The sequence below is a fragment of the Gouania willdenowi genome, chromosome 24, assembly GCF_900634775.1.
Source record: "Gouania willdenowi chromosome 24, fGouWil2.1, whole genome shotgun sequence".
NCBI classification, from domain to species: domain Eukaryota; kingdom Metazoa; phylum Chordata; class Actinopteri; order Blenniiformes; family Gobiesocidae; genus Gouania; species Gouania willdenowi.
The window spans coordinates 23,902,827-23,923,293 of record NC_041066.1 but is presented as its reverse complement, the minus strand read 5'-3'; the positions used below and the strand labels follow the sequence as shown (position 1 = coordinate 23,923,293).

Here is a 20,467-nt window from a genome sequence, read left to right as displayed (position 1 = left end):
CACACAAACACTGACGCGCACACAAACACTCATGCTGTGCGCACACACATGAACACACGTGGTGCGCGTGCACACAACACTTGTGCGGGCACACACAAATACTCACGGTGCGCGTACACACAAATACACGTGGTGCTTGTGTGTGCACACACACACAAAGCTCTGCAGGTGAATCAAAAAGGCTCTGCGTCACAGTCTGTGACATAATCCTACAACAATTGATAACGAAAGTCGTTGCCAACGCTTTGATAGTTGATGTTTATCGATTCGTGTTGCAGCCTTAATATCCTGATAACGATATATATCGTATATATATAGTATTTCTTCCTTAAAATTACATAAAATTTATGGAAAATTGCTATTCATTAAATATGTTATTATATATAAAAATAAACTTAAAATAAATGGTACTTCTCCTTCAAGAATCACCTCCTCATACCATAGTATCCATTTTCTGCATCTTTGTCGCACTAAACTAGTTGAATATTGTAACTTTAGTATCAAACTGAGACTTAATAATGTACGTACGGACAAGGAGAAGCAGATATCTACAAAATAGGAATATATATATAATAATTAGGGATTTCCCAATACAACTTTTTCACTTCTGATATGATAAAGATATTGCAGCACGAATCATACATATTTTTATTACTTATTTTGTAGTGTGGAATGTTAGAAAAGGTTTGATGTTACAACAGTAAGTTACTTTGTTGAGTGTGAACCACAATCATCTACAGATACAAGTTCTGGAGCGAAAAATTTTATGGGAGAGCTTATATCAGTGATTTTAGATGCAGTCCAATAAAATCCGATATTCGTTTTCTGGCAATACCGGATATCGAAAAATGATGAGTAACATAACCGATAATGTTAACTACAAAAACATGCGTAGATGCGTTGTTTAAAAACGTCAACCGTCCTGAATATGGGTCAACATGCATGTTCTCACTCATTCACGCTCTTAAGGAATAAAATGCTTCTCAAATACATGAGCATATCACAGTTATCAGATACTCTTTGAAAGCTTAGAATCTTCCGTTAACCATATAAATTATTCTAAGACACAACCGTCACAGCAAACACACTCAATTATGTTGTCAAATTTGAAAACATGGCAACATAAACAACCGCTTCTCACCTTTAAAGCGATGCCATGTCATCAAAAGTGGTTTCAAAATCTTCCTAAGACACTCAAAAATTCAATGAATGTATTTTGTACAGTCACAGTGTTTTATGGCAGTTAAATATAATTATGTAAATAACATTGAGAATTTGGGAAAACTGTAATGAAAACTTTTGACCACTAGGGGGGCAATGCCCCCCTCCTTGCAAACTCTGCGTATGAATCAAAGCTGGTCAGACGATGATGGGAGTCTGTGCTCAGAAAGCTACACACATGCAGCTAGACGGAAACGCCCCCCCCCCTTCCCCCCCCCCTACAATTATCGATATTCAACCATGAATAACTACTACTGCTACACTATAGAGATCCATCTCACAGGGACGTCCTGATGACAGTTATGCTGCTGCATGCGCCCTCAAATTCACACACGCCACATGGAGCAGCAGGAACACACAGTCCATATACTGCAGTGCTGCTGAATCACACACACGCACGCACGCACGCACGCACGCACGCACGCACACACACACACACACACACACACACACACACACCACACACACACACAAACATAAACACACACAAACACAAACATAAACACACACACACACACACACAAACACACACACACACACACACACACACACACACACACACACACCACACACACACACACAGGGTTCCTCGTACCTCAGCAGTTTACACACACACTCGACTTTTTAACAGCCTTTTTTTTTCCAAGGGAAATCACACACACTAGAGCTGGGCGATATGAACCAAAATCTCAATATTTTATCTCAAAATGTTGATAAATGATATATATTTTGATATTTTTCACTTGATAAAGTCTTACTAAAAATAACGACGTGTCTGGGTTAAAATTGCGGAAGCAAAATGTCACACAGACACATTTATTAACAAACAGCTGCACAACGTGTGCCACTTTTTGGCTTTTTCTCCTATAAGGGACAGCACATGTGAGTGAGTTCTGTAGTGGGACTTGTTTAGGGGGAAAGGTCTGAGTTAGGACACAGAAATCCATCTAACTCTGCTTTTCAGGCTGTTCTAAGAAGTAGCAAAAGCAGCGTAAAATGAGTATTTTAATCCAAAATGTATCGATATTGGCGATATTGCTAAAACAGAAATCCCGATATATCTTGATTCTCGATATATTGCCCATGTCTAACACACAGAGAGAGAGAGAGAGAGAGGAATCCACTCACCACGCAGGTAGTGGTAGAAGCTTGCCACCAGGTTGAGTGATGTGTTCTTTTTTGGGGAGGCTTCGCCCCCCGCTCGTTGTGCCATCTCGTACGTGCCCCCCAGACTACGCCTCAGTTTTCACCGACATGGTCCACATGACAACCTCTAAATACGTGCCCTTGAAAAACAGAATCTCAGCGTTGGAACTGTTGCTGAAGGAGGAAGAAGGAGGTGTAGCGTCTCCTAAAGTCCTGCATCAGTCAGAATCTGTGCTTTTTTCTGCCTGTTTAAGCAGCTCCACAGTGTGATGATGTGATGATGTGATGATGTGATGATGTGATGATGTGATGCAAAGACTGTTTGTGAGTGTGTGTGTGAGAAAGTGTGTGTGTGAGCTGCGCAGTGCCGGCTTGCCTCAGCAGCATTAATCTTTCCTCGTTCCTCTCTCACGTTGCCTCTCCTTCTCTCTCCACCTTCTTACATCCCTCCCACATTTTACCCCCGACTCTCTCCCTCCCTCTCTCTCTCTCTCTCTCTCTCTCTCTCTCTCTCTCTCTCTCTCTCTCTCTCTCTCTCTGGCTGCAGGAACACTCCTCCACTTCCCTCCACTGGCAAACCAATCAGAGCATGGGAATCAGTGATGATGTCACACCAGTGCAGAGTTTTTCAACCTTGGGGGTCTCCAACAATTCAAATAAAGTGGCCTGAAATATCTAGTAATGGATTTTATTTATTCATTTATTTCTTCTAAATTACTGATTGCAATTATATTTTTGTAATTAAAAAAAAAACATTATTCTTTCTTATATTAAAACACCACACTATCTCTAACAACAATATGCATAAATATTTGTGTATTTTTTTTATTTTAACCTTGAATTCCAGCAAGTTTATTTTGTCTTCTTTCTTTTTTCCATTTTTTGTCTTGTTTTTGAATAATATTTGATGGTTTAATTTATTCAGTTTATTCATTTACTTCGATCTTCTGACATGTTTCGACTGCCAGTCTTCTTCAAAGGCACCTGCTAATCGCTTTGATGTGTCCTTGACTTCCGCGTAGTGATTCCAGCAAGTTCATTTTGTCTTCTCTTTGAATAATACTGAATATTAAATAATAACTTGAACATCAAAAAAAAGTTGCCTGAATAAATTAAACTGTAACATTTGATTTTAACCTTTATTAAACCAGGAAATTTCACTTAATGTTCCATGTTAGCTGTGTTGTATGAGCAGCATTTCTTTAACATGTGATGGTTTCCTGTCTGTGGTAACGGAGTGGAAAACATGAAAGTTGGTCACAGCCATCACACACTGAGCTACAACTCAATGGTTCCTGTTCTAATACCAAATAATGTCATTCATTGCCTTTTTAAAAATTGACATCAAAAAGTTGTTCTGGGGTTGCCGTGGATACGGTTGATAAGGAGTGGAAAGGAAAAACAGTACGTATAAATATGTATTTTCAGACATTAATGTGTCGACTGCAGTCAAAGCAGTTAAAAATCAACACGAAGACAAAGGCAGCGTTGTTTAAAAACACTCATAGAAGTGGTATCCACTCATAAATACTCGTTTGCCCCTTTGGTATTTATTTTGGTATTTCTCCTCACATTTTCTACATCTTTGGCCTTCACAGGAAAAACACTCAAGTTCCTGTAAAATAACACAACAATGGATGATTTCACTGTTTCATTTTATGCTCCTGTTTATTCACGCTGGACTTTCCCTTTATAATTCATACCGACACAAACAGGTGTACACACACACACACACACACACACACACGCACACGCACACACGCACACACAATTATTAATAAAAGCACTGACATTCTCTTTGGAATTACACTCAGAGACTTTCCTGGAAAGCAATATTCACGCCTTAGGTCCAAATGGCTGGTAGAAAAGCCTTAAAGAGGAGCATTTATCATTTGTATGATTTTCCTTTTGTTCCTTGGGCCCCCCCCATAAAGGATTTTAATTATGAAAGTCATCAATAACCAATGGCGTCCGTCATCTGTTATCTGTCTGCTGATAATCAGCCTGACACGTCCCGTTAACGGCCTGAAAACTGGCCGTCACGGTCTCTATCAGAGAAATATGTGTACATACTAGGCCTGGGCAATATGTAGAGATTTCTATTTTGGTAATATGTAAAATCACAATATCACCCATCACGACATATTTTTATTTTACAGCTTATTTTGTATAAAAATACTTGTTTTAGGAGCGGCTGCTTTCATTATTTCTCAGAACAGAATGAAACACAGTTAGATGGATTACAGTGTGTTCTATAACCCAGACCATCCCCTAAACAAGCCACACTACAGAACTCACTCACACGTGCTGTCTGGAAGGGGCTTGCCAGATGCCTTCTAGAAACTAAAAATATGTTCTCAACAATTTGACACCATTTTTGCTTATTTTTACCCTTTTTCTGCAACTACACCAAACTTGCCATATTTTTGCTCTTTTTAATGTGTTTTTGCTACATTTCTGACACTTCTACATCACATTTTAATTCCTTTTCTGCACATTTTTTTCCACTTTCCAGACATGTTCAGCACTCATAAACCCTTTCCACCACATTTCCACCTAATATCACATATGTTGACCCATTATTGTCACTTTTAACCTCTTTTCACCATATTTAATGCTTATTTTTGCCAATTTAACAACATTCACGATTTATTGTGCAGTTATTTGCCAGTTTAATCCAATTGTTCCTACTTTTTAAATTACATTACCTCAACTCCTCCGTCCCTGATTATTGACACTTTGAACCCTTTTTAACAATTTTCTGTCCATTTTTGCCCACTCTAATTTGCTACTTTTCATTTTTGGTCAATTTTAACCCATTTCATTTCTGATTAAAACAAGGATTTCCTTCTTTAAGATCAGAGGCTGTTATTATTCAAGCAAACAAAATATAGATTCTGTAAATAATAAAGAAGTAGTGTATCTAATTTATTAGTAATACTCCCACCCTGGGTCTTGAATGAATAGATAGTTAGTGTACACTAGTGTTACAGAGCTGTCCGAGGTGCTGAAATCATAAAGTTTTCTTTTAGCAGAAACTGTAACTGTAGTTTAGGGTGTTTTTTTTCTTAAAAACTGAAAAATAAAGAAACGGGATGGGAATGCTTAGCTTGTCTGGTGAGGTAAACTGTTAAGAAAAATAACCCCAGGATAAAAAATCAAACCATGATGGTGGAGGATTCATGGGAATTATTAGAGCTCAACGTGGGAGCTGATGGAAACCAAGGGGCGAGCAGGTGCACACACACACACACACACACACACACACAGCCCTGCATGGAGACCATGTGAGCCAGAATAAACCAACAACCTCCTCGAGGCTGCGGATCTCAAGAGTGCTCCAGTCTAGGAGCAGAAAATAATAGGGATGGTTGAAACGGAGCAAAGGCTCAGCTGAGGTGGATTCTTCCAAACGCAGCCTCTGGCAGCACCACAAAAAACACCAGAGATCAGGACGTGGGTCAGCGAGCGGTGCTGATGCAGGTACCAGGTATCAGGTACCAGGAACCAGTACCAGTACCAGTACTAGTACTAGTACCAGGTGTGTCCGTGGGTTGTGAAGGAAAGGAGGAACGGCCCGTTTGAAGCCGTTAAAGCAAAACAAACGAGCTGAAAAACTCACGTTGGTTTGTTTCAGCCTCAAGATATGTGGTTTGTTTTCTTAGCAGCCATAAAATAAATCAGCCCTACAAGAAAATCATAGAAAAACAGCGCCACTTAGTGGACAGTTACAGTATTAGGTGGTTCTTTAATAACTGCCTGATGTGAAATGAAACTGCTAAAGGACGACAGATCAGACATGAGATGAATGCAGCTTTGAATGGATTCACTAATTTTAACTAAGACAAAAGACTTATAACACATAAACAACAAAGATGACATCAGAAATGCACAACACCACCACAAAATATCACAAAATATCACAAAAAACAAGAAAAAATGTCAAAAAGGACAGAAAAATCACATTAAAAATCAATATGACAACAAATATGCACAAAATTACTACAAAATAAGATTTAAAAACTTACAAAATGACAGAAAAATATACAAAAACATTTGTTCTTTCTTAGACAAAATACTTATAACACACAAACAACAAAGATGATCAGAAAATACACAGTACAACTCCAGAAATGAACAAAACAACCACAAAATGACAAAAAATAAATACAATTAGAGTAAAACACAATTTGACAACAAATATGCACAAAATTACTTACAGAAGACGACAAGAATAAGAAACAAAATGACTCTAAAAAACACACAAAACAACAATAAAAACTTACAAAATGACAGAAAAATATCAAACTATATATATATATATATATATATATATATATATATATATATATATATATATATATATAAAAGACTTATAACAAATTAACAACAAAGATGAAAGGAAAATACACAAAACAACCACAAAATAACACAAAAAAACGATACAAAATGACAAAAAGTACAGAAAAATTACAGTAAAAAATGCACAAAACTAAAAAGCGACAAAACAAAAATAAACAAAATGACTCCAAAAACACACAAAAATATTTATTTATATATATATATATATATATATATATATATATATATATATATATATATATATATATATATTTTTTAAATATGTATTTTTGTTCCACTTTGCATGGTGAAAAATGAAAAAATGTGAAGTTTATTTTGGTTCATGAGTTCATACGGTTTGAAAGAAAGTTATAAAAAGAAAATATATCAGTTCAAAAATAAAACTTGACAATTTAAATAAAAGAACAAACATCTGTATGTTGATTAATCTGTTTTTATCTCCAAAATATAATCTATATGTGTTCAAATTGAAAGGAGTTTAAATGCATCATTACATCCCAATCTTTGATTTAAGTTTTTTTTTTAAAAAAAAACATTGGGATTGGAACAGAATCATTAGTGAGTGTGTCCTTACCCCCCTAACAAACAAATACATTGATATGATCAGAATCATCAATAATTGTATAGAGATGTCGATACCAACAAAGCCACTTCTTCACCACAGCAGTGTTCATAATTGCGTTGCCTTATTCTCTAATTGCCGGATCAGCACATTTCAGAGGACTGAGTACAACCAACCATGGTGACACATAAAGAGATTTCACAGGTTTTTGAAGCTCATCTGCCCCCTCCATCCTCCTCACTTTTTCCTCTTCCTGATCCCAGCTCTTTGCTTTCACCTCAACAATTCCTAATTTACCAAATCCCCTTCAGCACATCCGCTGGAGTACTTCTTTGGCCCCTCGCAAACTCAATACCACCTGCGATCTCAGTCATGTCCATTCAACCTCTTTATCTGTAAACCCACTTCATTCATTCAACGCCTGCATTTCTCCACCAGAGCCAGATCTAAAGTGCTGAGACGGAAGTCCTAGTGTCATCCCATTAGCATGGCAAATTACATCTAATAATGACACCACATTAAAAAGCTCAAGAAGGGGGGGGGACAAGCCAAAATGATTATCAAAACAACCCCCTTTCCTTTTTTCAAGCACCATCACTGCCTTTTCAGAGGCAGATGTTCAGACAGAACACAGAAAAAAAACATGTCTAAATATTTCAGATTACAGCAATGCTGCAGATACTGAAAATCAGCATTTTAGCACCTGCCCACTTCACAGAAAGGAGAAATTTAACTGGAGCCAATAAATATGGAGGACAAACAAACCTGTAATAGCATAAATAAAAAAACAAAAAAAAATTATTTTTATGAAATTAGTAAAAAAAATTACAGAAAAACACACAAAACGAGACAAAACTGACTTCAAAACAACAAAATTACAACAAATATACACAAAGGTGATTCAGAAAATGACAAAAAAACAAATGAACAACAAAGATACACAAAACAACCACAAAATGACACCAAAAAAACAAAAAACACAATGTGACAACAAAATGCACTAAATTACTCACAAAATGACAAAAAAAAAGAGTAACAAATTGGAGTAAAACACAATATGACAACAAATAAACAGAAAATTTGTGGCAAAAAAAAAAACACAAGACGACAACAAAAATACACAAAATGACTCTAAAATCAAAAAATAAATATTATACCAGACAATCATTCTAAAAACACACAAAACAAGACCAAAAACAGACAAAACTGACTTCCAAATAACAACAAATATACACAAAGGTGACCTCAAAAACACAAAAGACTCACAAAATGACACCAAAAACCTAAAAAATGACCAAAAATATTAAAAAGAATTGAGCAAAACACAATATTAAAACAAATATGCAAAGAATTACTCACAAAACAAACAAGACCACAACAAAAATACACAAAATGACTCAAAAATTACAAAAATATTACAGTAAAACCCAATATGACAACAAATATGTGCAAAATCAGTCGCAAAACTTACAAAACAACAAAAAATACATAAAATGACTCCAAAATTACCAAAAATACCAAAGAATTGGAGTACAACACAAAATGACAACAAAAACACAAAAAATGTTTATTCTTTTCTGTATTAATGCACAAATGAGGTCATTATTGTAAATGCTGACATTATGAATGTTGATAGCCTCATTTTTTTGCCCCTCACTCTCACAACAGTTGCCCACCTAGGGGTTCTCAGGTGCAATAGGTCACATTCCCTGTGCTCACATACTACGTTTGAACAATAAACATTAAACAGATTTAACAGAAATCTAGATTTCATTTCATTTTTCTTCAAAAATATTTAGATTTTTCATTCAATATCTTTGCTCTGATTTTATTATTATTATTATTATTATTATCATCACTGGTATCCAGATGAAATTGTGTTAAAACGCTGACGTAAAACAGACTATAAACGATGAATAATAATAAAAGAAAATATGTTTTCTACGTTAGTAAAAAACATATTAATAATCCTTTGTTGTTGGTTTTACTTTCATTTTGCTTCTCATTTGTTAATTATTAATGTGACAAATATGAGTGCCCAATTAGGGAGCTACAATCCTCTTTATCCTCCCTTTCGTCATTTGAAATAATGCAGTCATGTGACAAAAGATAATGAATTTTAACACCACGTACGTACGTAAATAAAGTGAAACACAAAACATCTTTTCTCCTCCATGGCTCTAAGAGCATTAGAACGACTCCATTTAGCTTTGAAAACATGTCCACTTTGCTGTTTCTCTGGTGATGTGTGTGTGTGTGTGTGTGTGTGTGTGTGTGTGTGTGTGTGTGTGTGTGTGCGTGTGTGTGTGTGTGTGTGTGTGTGTGTGTGTGTGTGTGTGTTGCAGTGGGTCAGACAGTCTAAGCTCTTTATCCAGGTTCAGTCGTCTACCACAGCGTTACAGAGGAGGAGGAGGAGGAGGAGGAGGAGGAGGAGGAGGAGGAGGAGTAAAGTGAAAGGAGTGGCCGTGACCTCAGCGGTAAATTTACTTACAGTATAAATCACATCTTTGCCAAGGAAAAATAAAATATAGCCTGGAACTCAGCCAGAATCAACCAGAAAATCCCTCTGCCTACAGACGGTTGTGTATTTATGCTTACTCAGCAACATCTATTGACTTTCACATAAAAGCAAAGCTCTTCTCTATGAAACCTACACACAGATTTTGTTTTTTTTCTGCTGCTGTGAGCCCATTTTAAAGCATTTATAAATATAGGAGAAAGGTTGTTTTCCAAAGTCTGATTCCATTTATGTGTCAAACTTAAGGTCCTGGGCCCAAATACGGACGTTTAGAGCATCCAATTCAGCCCCCAGGAGAAAATAAAAATGACGGCAAAAACATGAATCATTAAAAGCAAAATTACTAACTCATTCATTGCCTCCAAATACAAAAAAAAAAATCAATGAAAATCAATTATATTCACAAGACTTATAAATAACTATTTTTACAATTTTCCACAAAATGTTTAAAATTTTCCCACAAAATTTCCAACAAACTTTCTCAGAATTTTCCACAAAATGTTTCAAAATTTCCAGCAAAATTATCCACCAAATTTCTCAGAATTTTCCACAAAATGTCCAAAGTTTTCAAAATTTCCCACAATTTTTTTAAAAAATTTTATTTTTTAAATCATCCACAAAATTTCTAAAAAAAAATTGCCACAAAAATTGCCCAATTTAAACACAAATTGTGAGGAAAAACATCATGAAAATCTCCAATGTCTATTAATATTATATTTATTCAATCATAGAATACTGTAGATATTATGTACGTAACATATTGTTTAATAATAAATGGGTCAGTTCAGTTTTTCTCATCCCTATTGTTGTTGACTATTGTTCTCTGTTTGAGTGACATCACTTTTCTAACATTCCATACTACAAAATAAGTCATAAAAGCATCAACAGGAAGTTCACGTGGATGGAGATGATGATGTATGAATGAATTAAACACAATCGCAGCACATATCTAATGTGTTTTTGTCATGTACAATATATAAATGCTATTAAATGTGCTTTTTAAAATCAATGAACAATGTCGTTATTTCTTTATCGAACACAAGAACATATTAATGTGTCATATTACACTGATATAATACAACAGGTGGTGATTAATGGACTAAAAGAACATGAGAGTCTAAAAATGATCTTTTTTCTCTGCTCTGACTCAATCTGCTATTCCAGTTCATCACATCACAATTTTTTTATTTTTAAAAAAACAAACCTTTCAGAGCCATTTCCAGCCTGAGGCTGAACATCACATGATGGCGACAGGTGAAAAAATAAAAAAGGAGGAGGAGGAGTCTGTGGGTCAAAGATAAGAAAGAGTGAAGACAATGAATGGGTCTAAAGAGGTCAAGGTCAAGAAGAGGTCAACACGTTATCTGGAAGGATATTGTCGTGCACGTCATCCATCGCCACTTCAACGTATCAAAGGAACGACAAGACCAAAGAAGGAATTTCAAAGATAGTGGATCTTTTTTCTTTCTTGAAATACGGAAGAAAAAGAAGCAAAGCAAGTCCATGAAAATGTAAAAAAACGCTCCATCTTCCATTATTTCTTGTGCCGTGTGACCTTTGCTCTTCTATCAGTGTGATACGTCACTCAAACCCTCAACGATTGTCAGATTAAAATCTCATCTGCTATAGAAACCGCAACTGAAATACTTCAACCAGCTCAACAAAGGACACAATCACATGATTAGTTACTCAGGGACGACACACGCACGCGCACGCACAGCATGTCTGTTCTAGACGGTCATTTGACTCCTATAATCAAATTTAAAAGACAACATAAGAGAAAAATACACCACATCACGAAAAAACACAAAAAAGTAACAGAGAAACATACAAAACGACACTGCAATGTATTCAGGAGCCACTAAATATTGTTTTGTTCACTTATTTACAAAATGAGATTCTTTAAAATGTGTGTTATCACTAATTCATAACATCATTATGATCTATAGATGCTTCTGTGGACTGCTGGGGTCATTTTAAATAACTATCATATCCAAACATAAATATCAGCATTCAATAAAAGTAATACAAAAAAAAAGGTGGCAAAAATCTGGGAATTTTCAAAAAATTGATATCAGCATCAGTTATTAAAAATGACCCTCAATTTCTGGTTATTTCTAGTTAAGTATTTTTTGAATGACCAGAATTCCATGATCTTAAATTACAGTACAAATTCACCAGAAATGTTGAGCTCTAGTTAGAGCAGAAGGACTTTCATAAGCATATAAATACAAAAATGTCCTTTCATTCTACTGCTACAACAAGCCTGTGGGGAAAAAATCTGCGTGCTGCCTGTCATAAGACTCTTTACGTCTCAGAAAGTGGAAGAAAAAAGTAGATTATTAAACTACTTCACTACTAAAGTTGTGCTGAGCTGAGCTGGAGGAGGTCTCGCCTCAGATCTGGTCTAATGAGTCAAAAAATTATGGAGAACGTCTATTTTTAGCAGCACTGTTAGCATAACGCTGGTGTCACAAATAATAAACAGGAGGACGGCGTGGCTCAAGGTGACCGTCTGCCTGGTTTTTGGTTTTGGCTGAATCATAACGTGGCCCCTGGCAGCAGCATGGGGCCCTGGCCCTGAGCCAACCTGAGGATCTGAGCCAGTGTGTGTGTGTGTGTGTGTGTGTGTGTGTGTGTGTGCTCACTCCCTCGGGTTAGACCAATCTTCACCATTTCAAACTCCGCTAAATCCCAGATGTGCTGCTTTTTTGTTATTTATCCTACACAGCGTTTTTATTCTGCTTTAATTTTTGAACAATTTGAACCCATTTTTGCTTATTTTTACCCTTTTTCAGCAACTACACCAAACTTTCCATATTTTAATCTATTTACATCACTTTTTCTAGCCATATTTTTGCTCCTTTTAATGCATTTTTGCTCCAATTGTTCCATTTCTGACCGTTCTCCATCACATTTCAATGACTTTTCTGCACTTTTTTGACCACTTTCCAGACATGTTCAGCACTTATAAACCCTTTCTACCACTTTTCCACCTAATGTCACGGATGTTGACCTATTATTGTCACTTTAACCTCTTTTCACCATATTTCATGCTTATTTTTGCCAATTTAAGCACATTCATGAATTTTAAAGCCCATATTTTGTTTTTAAAATCCCATTTCACCACCTTTTCAACATTTTTTGGTCAATTATAATCTGTTTTATTTCTGATTAAAACAAGGATTTCTATCTTTAAGATGACTATAATAAAAATAAACGTTCCTGGATAACAGTGGATATTATTCAGATGAATAAATAAATGTGGTTATCACAGATTCATAGAACTATGGACCATCATTTTACTGACTTTATGGATGGACCTGTCTCCACATGCCTGTTCTTCAATGTTCATGTCTCTGGAACTTTTATTTTGGGGGTCGCGGCCTGTAAAGTTTGAGAACCACTGCTTTAGAACCACATAATTCTCTTCCAAAGCTTCCCTCGTCTTAATCCCTGATTGCCCCTGTTTTATCACAATTGATTTAGCCGTACGGGACAGGATTACCACCTACGCAGAAACAAGCCAAGCAGGTGAGAAAGTAAAGTTGTCTGCTCGAGCCTACGAGTTAGCATTAGCAGCAGACGCTTGAACCCGAGGCGTGGGCGTTATCGTCTGTCTCTGTCGCCCACGACGGTGAAAAACCAGGTGAGAAGTCAAAACGAGCAAAAAAACTGCTGCAGTGCTTTTCTCATTAAGGAGAGACAACAAAAACAGGCAAATTCCACAGCATATGGAAGGGTTCAGGCTGGGAGGTGTTCAAAGCGCCCTCGCCGTTCTCTGCCATATGCTGTCACTAATTGCTGTTTTTTCCACAGTGACAGAGACGGTTGAAGGGGCAACACAACAGGCCTCAAAAGTAGGGCAAGAGTTTGGATTGTTTTGATGCTACATTGACGATTAGGGATGTAACAATTAATCGTAAGGCAGTTAAAAATCGATACATAGGTATCACGGTTCACATCGATACTGTGAAAATTGAATCACAGTACTTTTTTTAAACAGCAGAGGGCGCTATATATTTATCCTTCTCTTGTCCAAAAGTGTAGGCGGAGGGCGGAATCTGCTACTACTTTCTTTCTGGCCACCTTCTACTCTTAAACATGTTCATAAATGATTCCTTACCCCTTTAGCACCGAAAGAATATCTGTAATATTACGTGAATATCTGTAAAAGTCATGTTTTTCTATTAGCTCTGTCTGCTAGCATAGCATCTCTTCTTCACTGCTAGAATATCTGCATGCCAACCAACCACTGGGTTACCAGTGCCTCTGCTGGTCCAAACAAATATCTGATGTAAATACAATGCAGACTGTTTTTTTTTTTTTTTTTTTTTTTTTTAAGTTCAATTGTTAAGGCACAAAATACATTTTCAGTTGCACTTTTAAAAAGAAAAAGAACTATTATGCAGTTTTGCATTGTTTACTATAGAACCAGAATTTAAATTAATAGGCTTCTTCTTCATTTGTATTATTCCTTTATTTCATTCAAGATTTATTTTTAGGTAAATTGCATTGTTTTGAATAGTTTATCAAGGGATTCTTTTGACATTGAAAAATAAAACAAAAATAGTACAGTATTTTCTAGTTTTTTTTCAAAAAAAAAAAAAAGGAATATTTTTCGGTCATAATTTGTCAACAGTCCCATTTTGTAAAATAAATGGTGAATCGAATCGTATCGGGAGTTGAGTGAATCGTTACATCCCTATTGACGCTACATTGACGCTACATTCATTCAGCAATTCCCAGCATCCAAAACTGTGCCTGCAGCAAAAAACGAAAGGACCTGTTTATGGAAATCTGCTCATTTAAATTGTTTTGCTGAAGAGGAAAGGAACATAAATGTAAGAACAAAAAACACCGATCAAGTCAAGTGACGCCTCCCCCCGGTGGCAAATACAGGTATGACAGGTGGGGCGTGAGAAACATGGGGAAACTTTCAATTTCATGCCAATCTTCTTCAATAAATATAAATAATGCTGAACAAAATGCAGATACACAAATAAATTAATAATTAGATCCTAAAAGACTGTATTAGACATGTGACCAGGAACAAAATGTAACATTGAAATAAAGTGAAATGGAGCAGAACAATAAAACTGTCAAGAGCCAACTTAAAAAATTAATTTCCTTTTTTGTTTTCTGAAGCATTTTGTCACAGATTGTTAACGTTTCATTCTTTCCTGTATTTGTTTTTCATGCAGGTGATTAATTTAGTTTTTGATTTATTGTGAAATATGAAGTTATTTGTTCCCTGTTAGTTGAATACGTTTGAGAATGTGTTATAAAAGTTTTTTTTTGTGTGTTTTTTATGGATAATTAGTGTTTTTCTCATTGAAAAAATGGTTTGTTTTTATGAACAAAAGGGCATAAAAACATAAAAAATATAGAAGTATAATTTAAAAAAAACTTTATATCTATGGTTAGGTCTGAAGTTGTTGAAAAGATCTGATGTGAAAAACATATATTTTATATTTTATGACATTTTGAAGACACTTCTATGAAGGGTATCGTTTTGGTACCTGAGCTCAATGAGTGTAGTTTTTAATCAATAAATGCTCATATCTCTAAAAGTAATAATGTCTGAAATAACCTCATACCAAATATTTCACTTTGTACCTTATTTTTTTGGGGAAAAATGGATAATTAATGTTTTATTTTTATTGAAAAAATGGTTTGTTTTATGACAAAAAGTGCATAAAAACATAAAAAGTATGGAAATATAATAAAACAGGTCTGAAGTTGTTCCTCCTACAAACCTTCCATCTCCTACATTGGTATTTCCCGCACATTCCACTCACTGGTTCTCTGACAGCTACACATTTTCAAACACACACCTGAATGAAAATCAGGGTTTTTTATTTTTATTTTATTTGAACAACATATTTATTCACACGCCTTTGTTAGATGATTCTAAAATTAGATCAATGGACCTGACTATTGAGATTCAAAGAGTGTGACCCTCCCCCCTCCCTGTCCTGTCCTGCACAGTGCACGCACGCACGCGCACACACACACACACGCGCGCGCACACACACACACGCACACGCACGCGCACACGCACACGGTGATGCAGAGCAGCCACGTGTCTGCTGATGCTGTTCTAGGCTTTAACAGAACCTGCCACACAGGCAGCGGCCATATTGGATCTCTCTCATGTGTCAGCTGACTTTCTGCTGCTTTTCAAGCATCATGGATCTGTCCCTGTCAGTGAGGGCTGTGATCTAAAGACGTCTGCATGCACAGAGGACGGAGAGAGAGAGAGACGGAGAGAGAGAGAGAGTGCAGCAGGCTTCAAAATGAGCTGCACTTCATTTTCACATCATGTGACTTTAAAGGTGCTGATGAATAAAAGCTGAAACACTGCAAAGAAAGAGGTCGACATCATTGTTAGCTCAAGGTTAGACACAATCACCTGCAATAGAGCCCGCCCCCTGCCTATACTGTACCACATATCAACCCAATATCAGCTGAGAAAAGATATGCTTCTGCAAGTTATGATGGATAATAATTATAAAATAAAAGAATTAATGAGTTCAGTGATTCTTTAAGAATCAGCTTCATTATTATTATCATTATTTGCTTCATTTCCCACCAATGTACTACACACTGCACCCACTCAGCATGTGCATTAACACAATAAACAAACTGCTAACCAATGAAAATCACAGCATCGACTTCTGTGGCATAACGCAAAATTAATGCAATTTTTTGTGTGAGCAAATTAGGGCTGTACATTGCCATGAATCTGCCAATAAGATACAATTTACATGTCACGATATGATTTGTCAAGGTGCTAAACAGTACAATATACATTGCGATGTATCGCAATATCAACAATTACACATTTCACCTTTACAGGTACAAAATTATATGAAATACAATTTATTTATTTATTTTTTTAAACCTGTGGGATCAAATGAATGGTAACTAACTGTAATTCAAGTACAAGCGGTACATTTATCAAACTGTCAAATTACTTTTTACTTTTGCTTCAAGTTCTTAAATTCTTAAAGTAACCACATACATAACAAGTGTCGAGCATGTTTTATGAAAAAAAAGTGTAATCAGCTTTTGCTAAAATACATTGAGTGACGTAGTTTAACGAGGTCTGATGGTGCGTTCACTGACACCTAGTGACCCGGAGTTTACGTGCTATGCATGTTAGTGCAAGGAAAAAAGATTTAAAAAATTGACACATTACAGGACTTACACGTGCTGTCCCTTCGAAGAGAAAAAGCCAAAAGTAGAACAATATTGTGCAGCTGTTTGTTAATAAATGTGCCTGTGTTTCATTTTACATCAGAAAATTTAACCTAGAATTGTTTTTCTGGTCAGACTTAATTGGATTAAAAATATAGAGATTTTTATCGTATACTGCTATCGTCATTTTGAGAAAAAAAGAAAAAATATTGCGATATGACTTTTGGTCCATATCATCCAGCCCTAGCTCTGAATAAATGTCTCTGTATCTGATCTACATCCTCCATACTATGACATTACATCACTATCGCTGATGTCCTTCCATGCAAAACATTCAATACCTAGAAGGATATTTTTCTGCAGCTCTGACTCCACAGGGTGAACATTCCAGCATGTTCTACAAGGACATGGACAAAAATGGCATTTTTTCCCCCAACGTGAGTGAATGAATGAATGAATTTCCATTCTTTTCCATTCCCATTTTGGATTGTCCAATATGGCGACCCCCGTTGAGATTTGTCTCCAGCTTTTGGCAGATTTGAATTCTGCAGGTCAATGCAGCATGTGTGAGTGAGTTCTGCACTGTGGATGTTTAGGTGAAGGTCTGAGTTATGCTGCGTTCACACCGAATGCGTCTTCTGCAGCACTGGACGTGTGTGCCGTGCGAAACGTACTGCAGGATCCACAGGATCAAAAAATGTCCCCAAAATGGGGACATTCTGGGGGGCGGGGCTTTGCTTCAGACGTGCGTCTGAAGCGAAGCCCCGCCCCCAGCAACACATCCAACTTAGTGAGTTTTACTGTCTGCTGAAGCAAGGAACTGTGCTCCTTTTTTCTTCTCATAAATATAAACCACCAGTGAAAAAAGCCGGTGTGACTAGCGGCTAATGCTATGCTAGCTCAGTGCTACAGAGAGAACTTTTACCTGCTACTACCACCTCCTCACTGATTCTCCTCCACACCTAATCCTTCCTAGTCCTGGTCATAAAGACCATGTCATACAGCTCCAGGTGGTCACACACAGCTTCTACTCCATGGTTGAATGGGTGAACAGACCGGTGTCCGTGTCCCTGACGTTATCGTCAACAAAGACTCTGATTGGCATTCGTCATGCAAAACAGCCGCAGGAGTTTAATATTTTCAACTCTTGCAAATGTGCGGATATGCGTAAGATCGGCCAACGAACGACGCGCGGATCAGATCGCACCGCTGCAAAAGAAAGATTTTGCATCTGGGACGCATCTATCCATTGACTTTGTATGTAATCTGGACGTACAGACATTTTGTGACGCATCCGGTGTGAATGCAGTATTAGAACGCACTCAGAAATGCATCTAAATGAGCTTTTAATGCTGTTCTGAGAAGTAGTGAAAGCAGCGACTACTAAAAGGAGTATTTAAATACAAAATAAGCTCGATATAGGCGATATTGTAATTTTCCATATCACCAAAATGGAAAACACGATATATCTTGAAATATCACCCAGCCCTAATCACTATCACTGCTGTCCTTCCATGCCAAACATTTAATATCTAGGAGGACATTTTTCTGCAGCACTGACTCCACAGGGAGAACATTCCAGCATGTTCTACAAGGACATGGTATAAAAAATGGAATTTTATTTTTCAGTAGGAATGGATGTCCTCTTCCATTCCCTCTGTGTCCCACTGAGCACTATGTCAGTATGTCTAGGTCACCTCTGGTAATGCTGACACACAGCAGCTCTGAACACAGTGACTAAGCGTTTTTTTCTCTTACCTTGAAGCTTCTGCATCACGTTGGTGATGTTCCATGGTGCAGACAGTCCATGGAGCTGGTTTGGTGAAGCCATGGTGACTTCTTCTCTGTTCTAACAGCTCCAGTTCCTTTACACCAGGCTGCAGCATCAAAGTTAAAGTCTGTTACTATAGTTCCTGTTACTTTAGCGACCTTCACACTAAAGCTAGGCTCCTCCTCCTCCTCTGGGGATGAAGATGATGAAGATGATGATGTGAGTGCATACACTAAGCAAGCATGTCTGTCTGAAGGTCTGTATGCACTGAACAAGAATATCCTCTCGCCTGAGTTTCTACTGCTACAGAAACAGGAAGGTGTTCCTGTGCAGCAAACACTGCCCCCTGCAGTCAATAACCAGTACTGCATGTATTTTTCCCTTTTCATTTGGCATCATTTGTTAATTAAAATAAATAAAGAAATGCTGTTTTCTAAGTGTAACATGTAAACATAGGATCAATATAGGGTGATAAAGATTTTGTGTGTGCAAAAAAATCTGTGTGCAAAAAATATTTGTCATATATATATATATATATATATATAATTTTTTTTTTTTCAATCACCTGATTGCCTTCCCCAGTACTTAACGTGTGTCCGAGCACTGAGTTAAGCTTTTATTTTGGTACTTCTGATTAATTTGCATATTAGCTAAATATTTAACCCGTGACATTTAGATTTAGATTTCAATTTAGAATAAACATTTCACATTTCCATTAAAATGGATATTTACGTTTAGCATTTAAATTTAACATCTAGTATTAAGATTTAACATTTAACATTTAGATTTAACATCAAACTTTCCGGTTTTTTCTCTTTAGTTAAAGTTTAATTGTGATATCGGGAGCTCTCTTCTTTAAGCTTTATTGTAAAGTTGCACATGCTAAAATAAACAGCAACTTTTTCCAATCTTTAGCAACAAACCACGTTTAAAAAATGTATGTACATTTTTTTGTTACTTTTGACCATATTTCCAGTAATATTTTTCTCGTAAAATATAATGTCAATGGTAAATGTTAAATCTAAACATTAAATGTTAAATCTAAATGTTAATGTCAAATTTAAATGCTAAATCTAAATGCTGAAGTTAGATATAAATTTTAATAGAAATATTAAATGTTAAATCTAAATGTTAAATCTAAATCTAAATGTTAAATATTAAATTTAAATGTTAAATGGAAATGTTTAAATATAAATGCTCGATGTTAAATCTAAATGTTAAATGTTAAATCTAAATGCTAAACTTAAAAAATGTTAAATCTAAATGTTAAATGCTAAATCTAAATGCTGAAGTTAGATATAAATTTTAATAGAAATATTAAATGTTAAATCTAAATCTAAATGTTAAATCTAAATCTAAATGTTAAATCTAAATCTAAATGTTAAATATTAAATCTAAATGTTAAATCTAAATGCTAATCTTAAAAAATGTTAAATCTTATTGTTAAATAATAAATCTAAATCTAAATGTTAAATTTGAATGTCATGGGTTAAATATTTAGCTAATATGAAAATTAATTCAAGGATTCAAGGATTCAAGGTTCTTTATTGTCAAATATGCCCCATGTTAAACATACAGCACAGATGAAATAGCAATCCCCCCCAACCCCCAGTGCAAACCTGCAGTGCATAAAAAGAGCACTTAACACACAACAAACACACAAAAAAAAAAAAAAACAACTAGC

General features: G+C 36.0%; 1 protein-coding gene across 5 annotated transcripts in view; it reads right to left on the bottom strand.

The window, feature by feature from the left end:
* syne1a (spectrin repeat containing, nuclear envelope 1a) overlaps positions 1–19,032 on the bottom strand; it is a 214,427-nt gene extending 195,395 nt beyond the window's left edge. For 2 of the 5 annotated variants that reach the window (XM_028439485.1, XM_028439487.1), the window contains exon 1: positions 2,350–2,798. In XM_028439485.1, the coding sequence (XP_028295286.1) occupies positions 2,350–2,434 (85 nt within the window). In that variant the 5' untranslated portion in view covers positions 2,435–2,798. Of the gene's footprint in view, positions 1–2,349; positions 2,799–18,770 lie in introns of those variants that run through there. The other 3 variants (XM_028439483.1, XM_028439486.1, XM_028439484.1) reach the window with 2 other exon arrangements.
* Between the last annotated feature and the right edge of the window lie 1,435 nt (positions 19,033–20,467).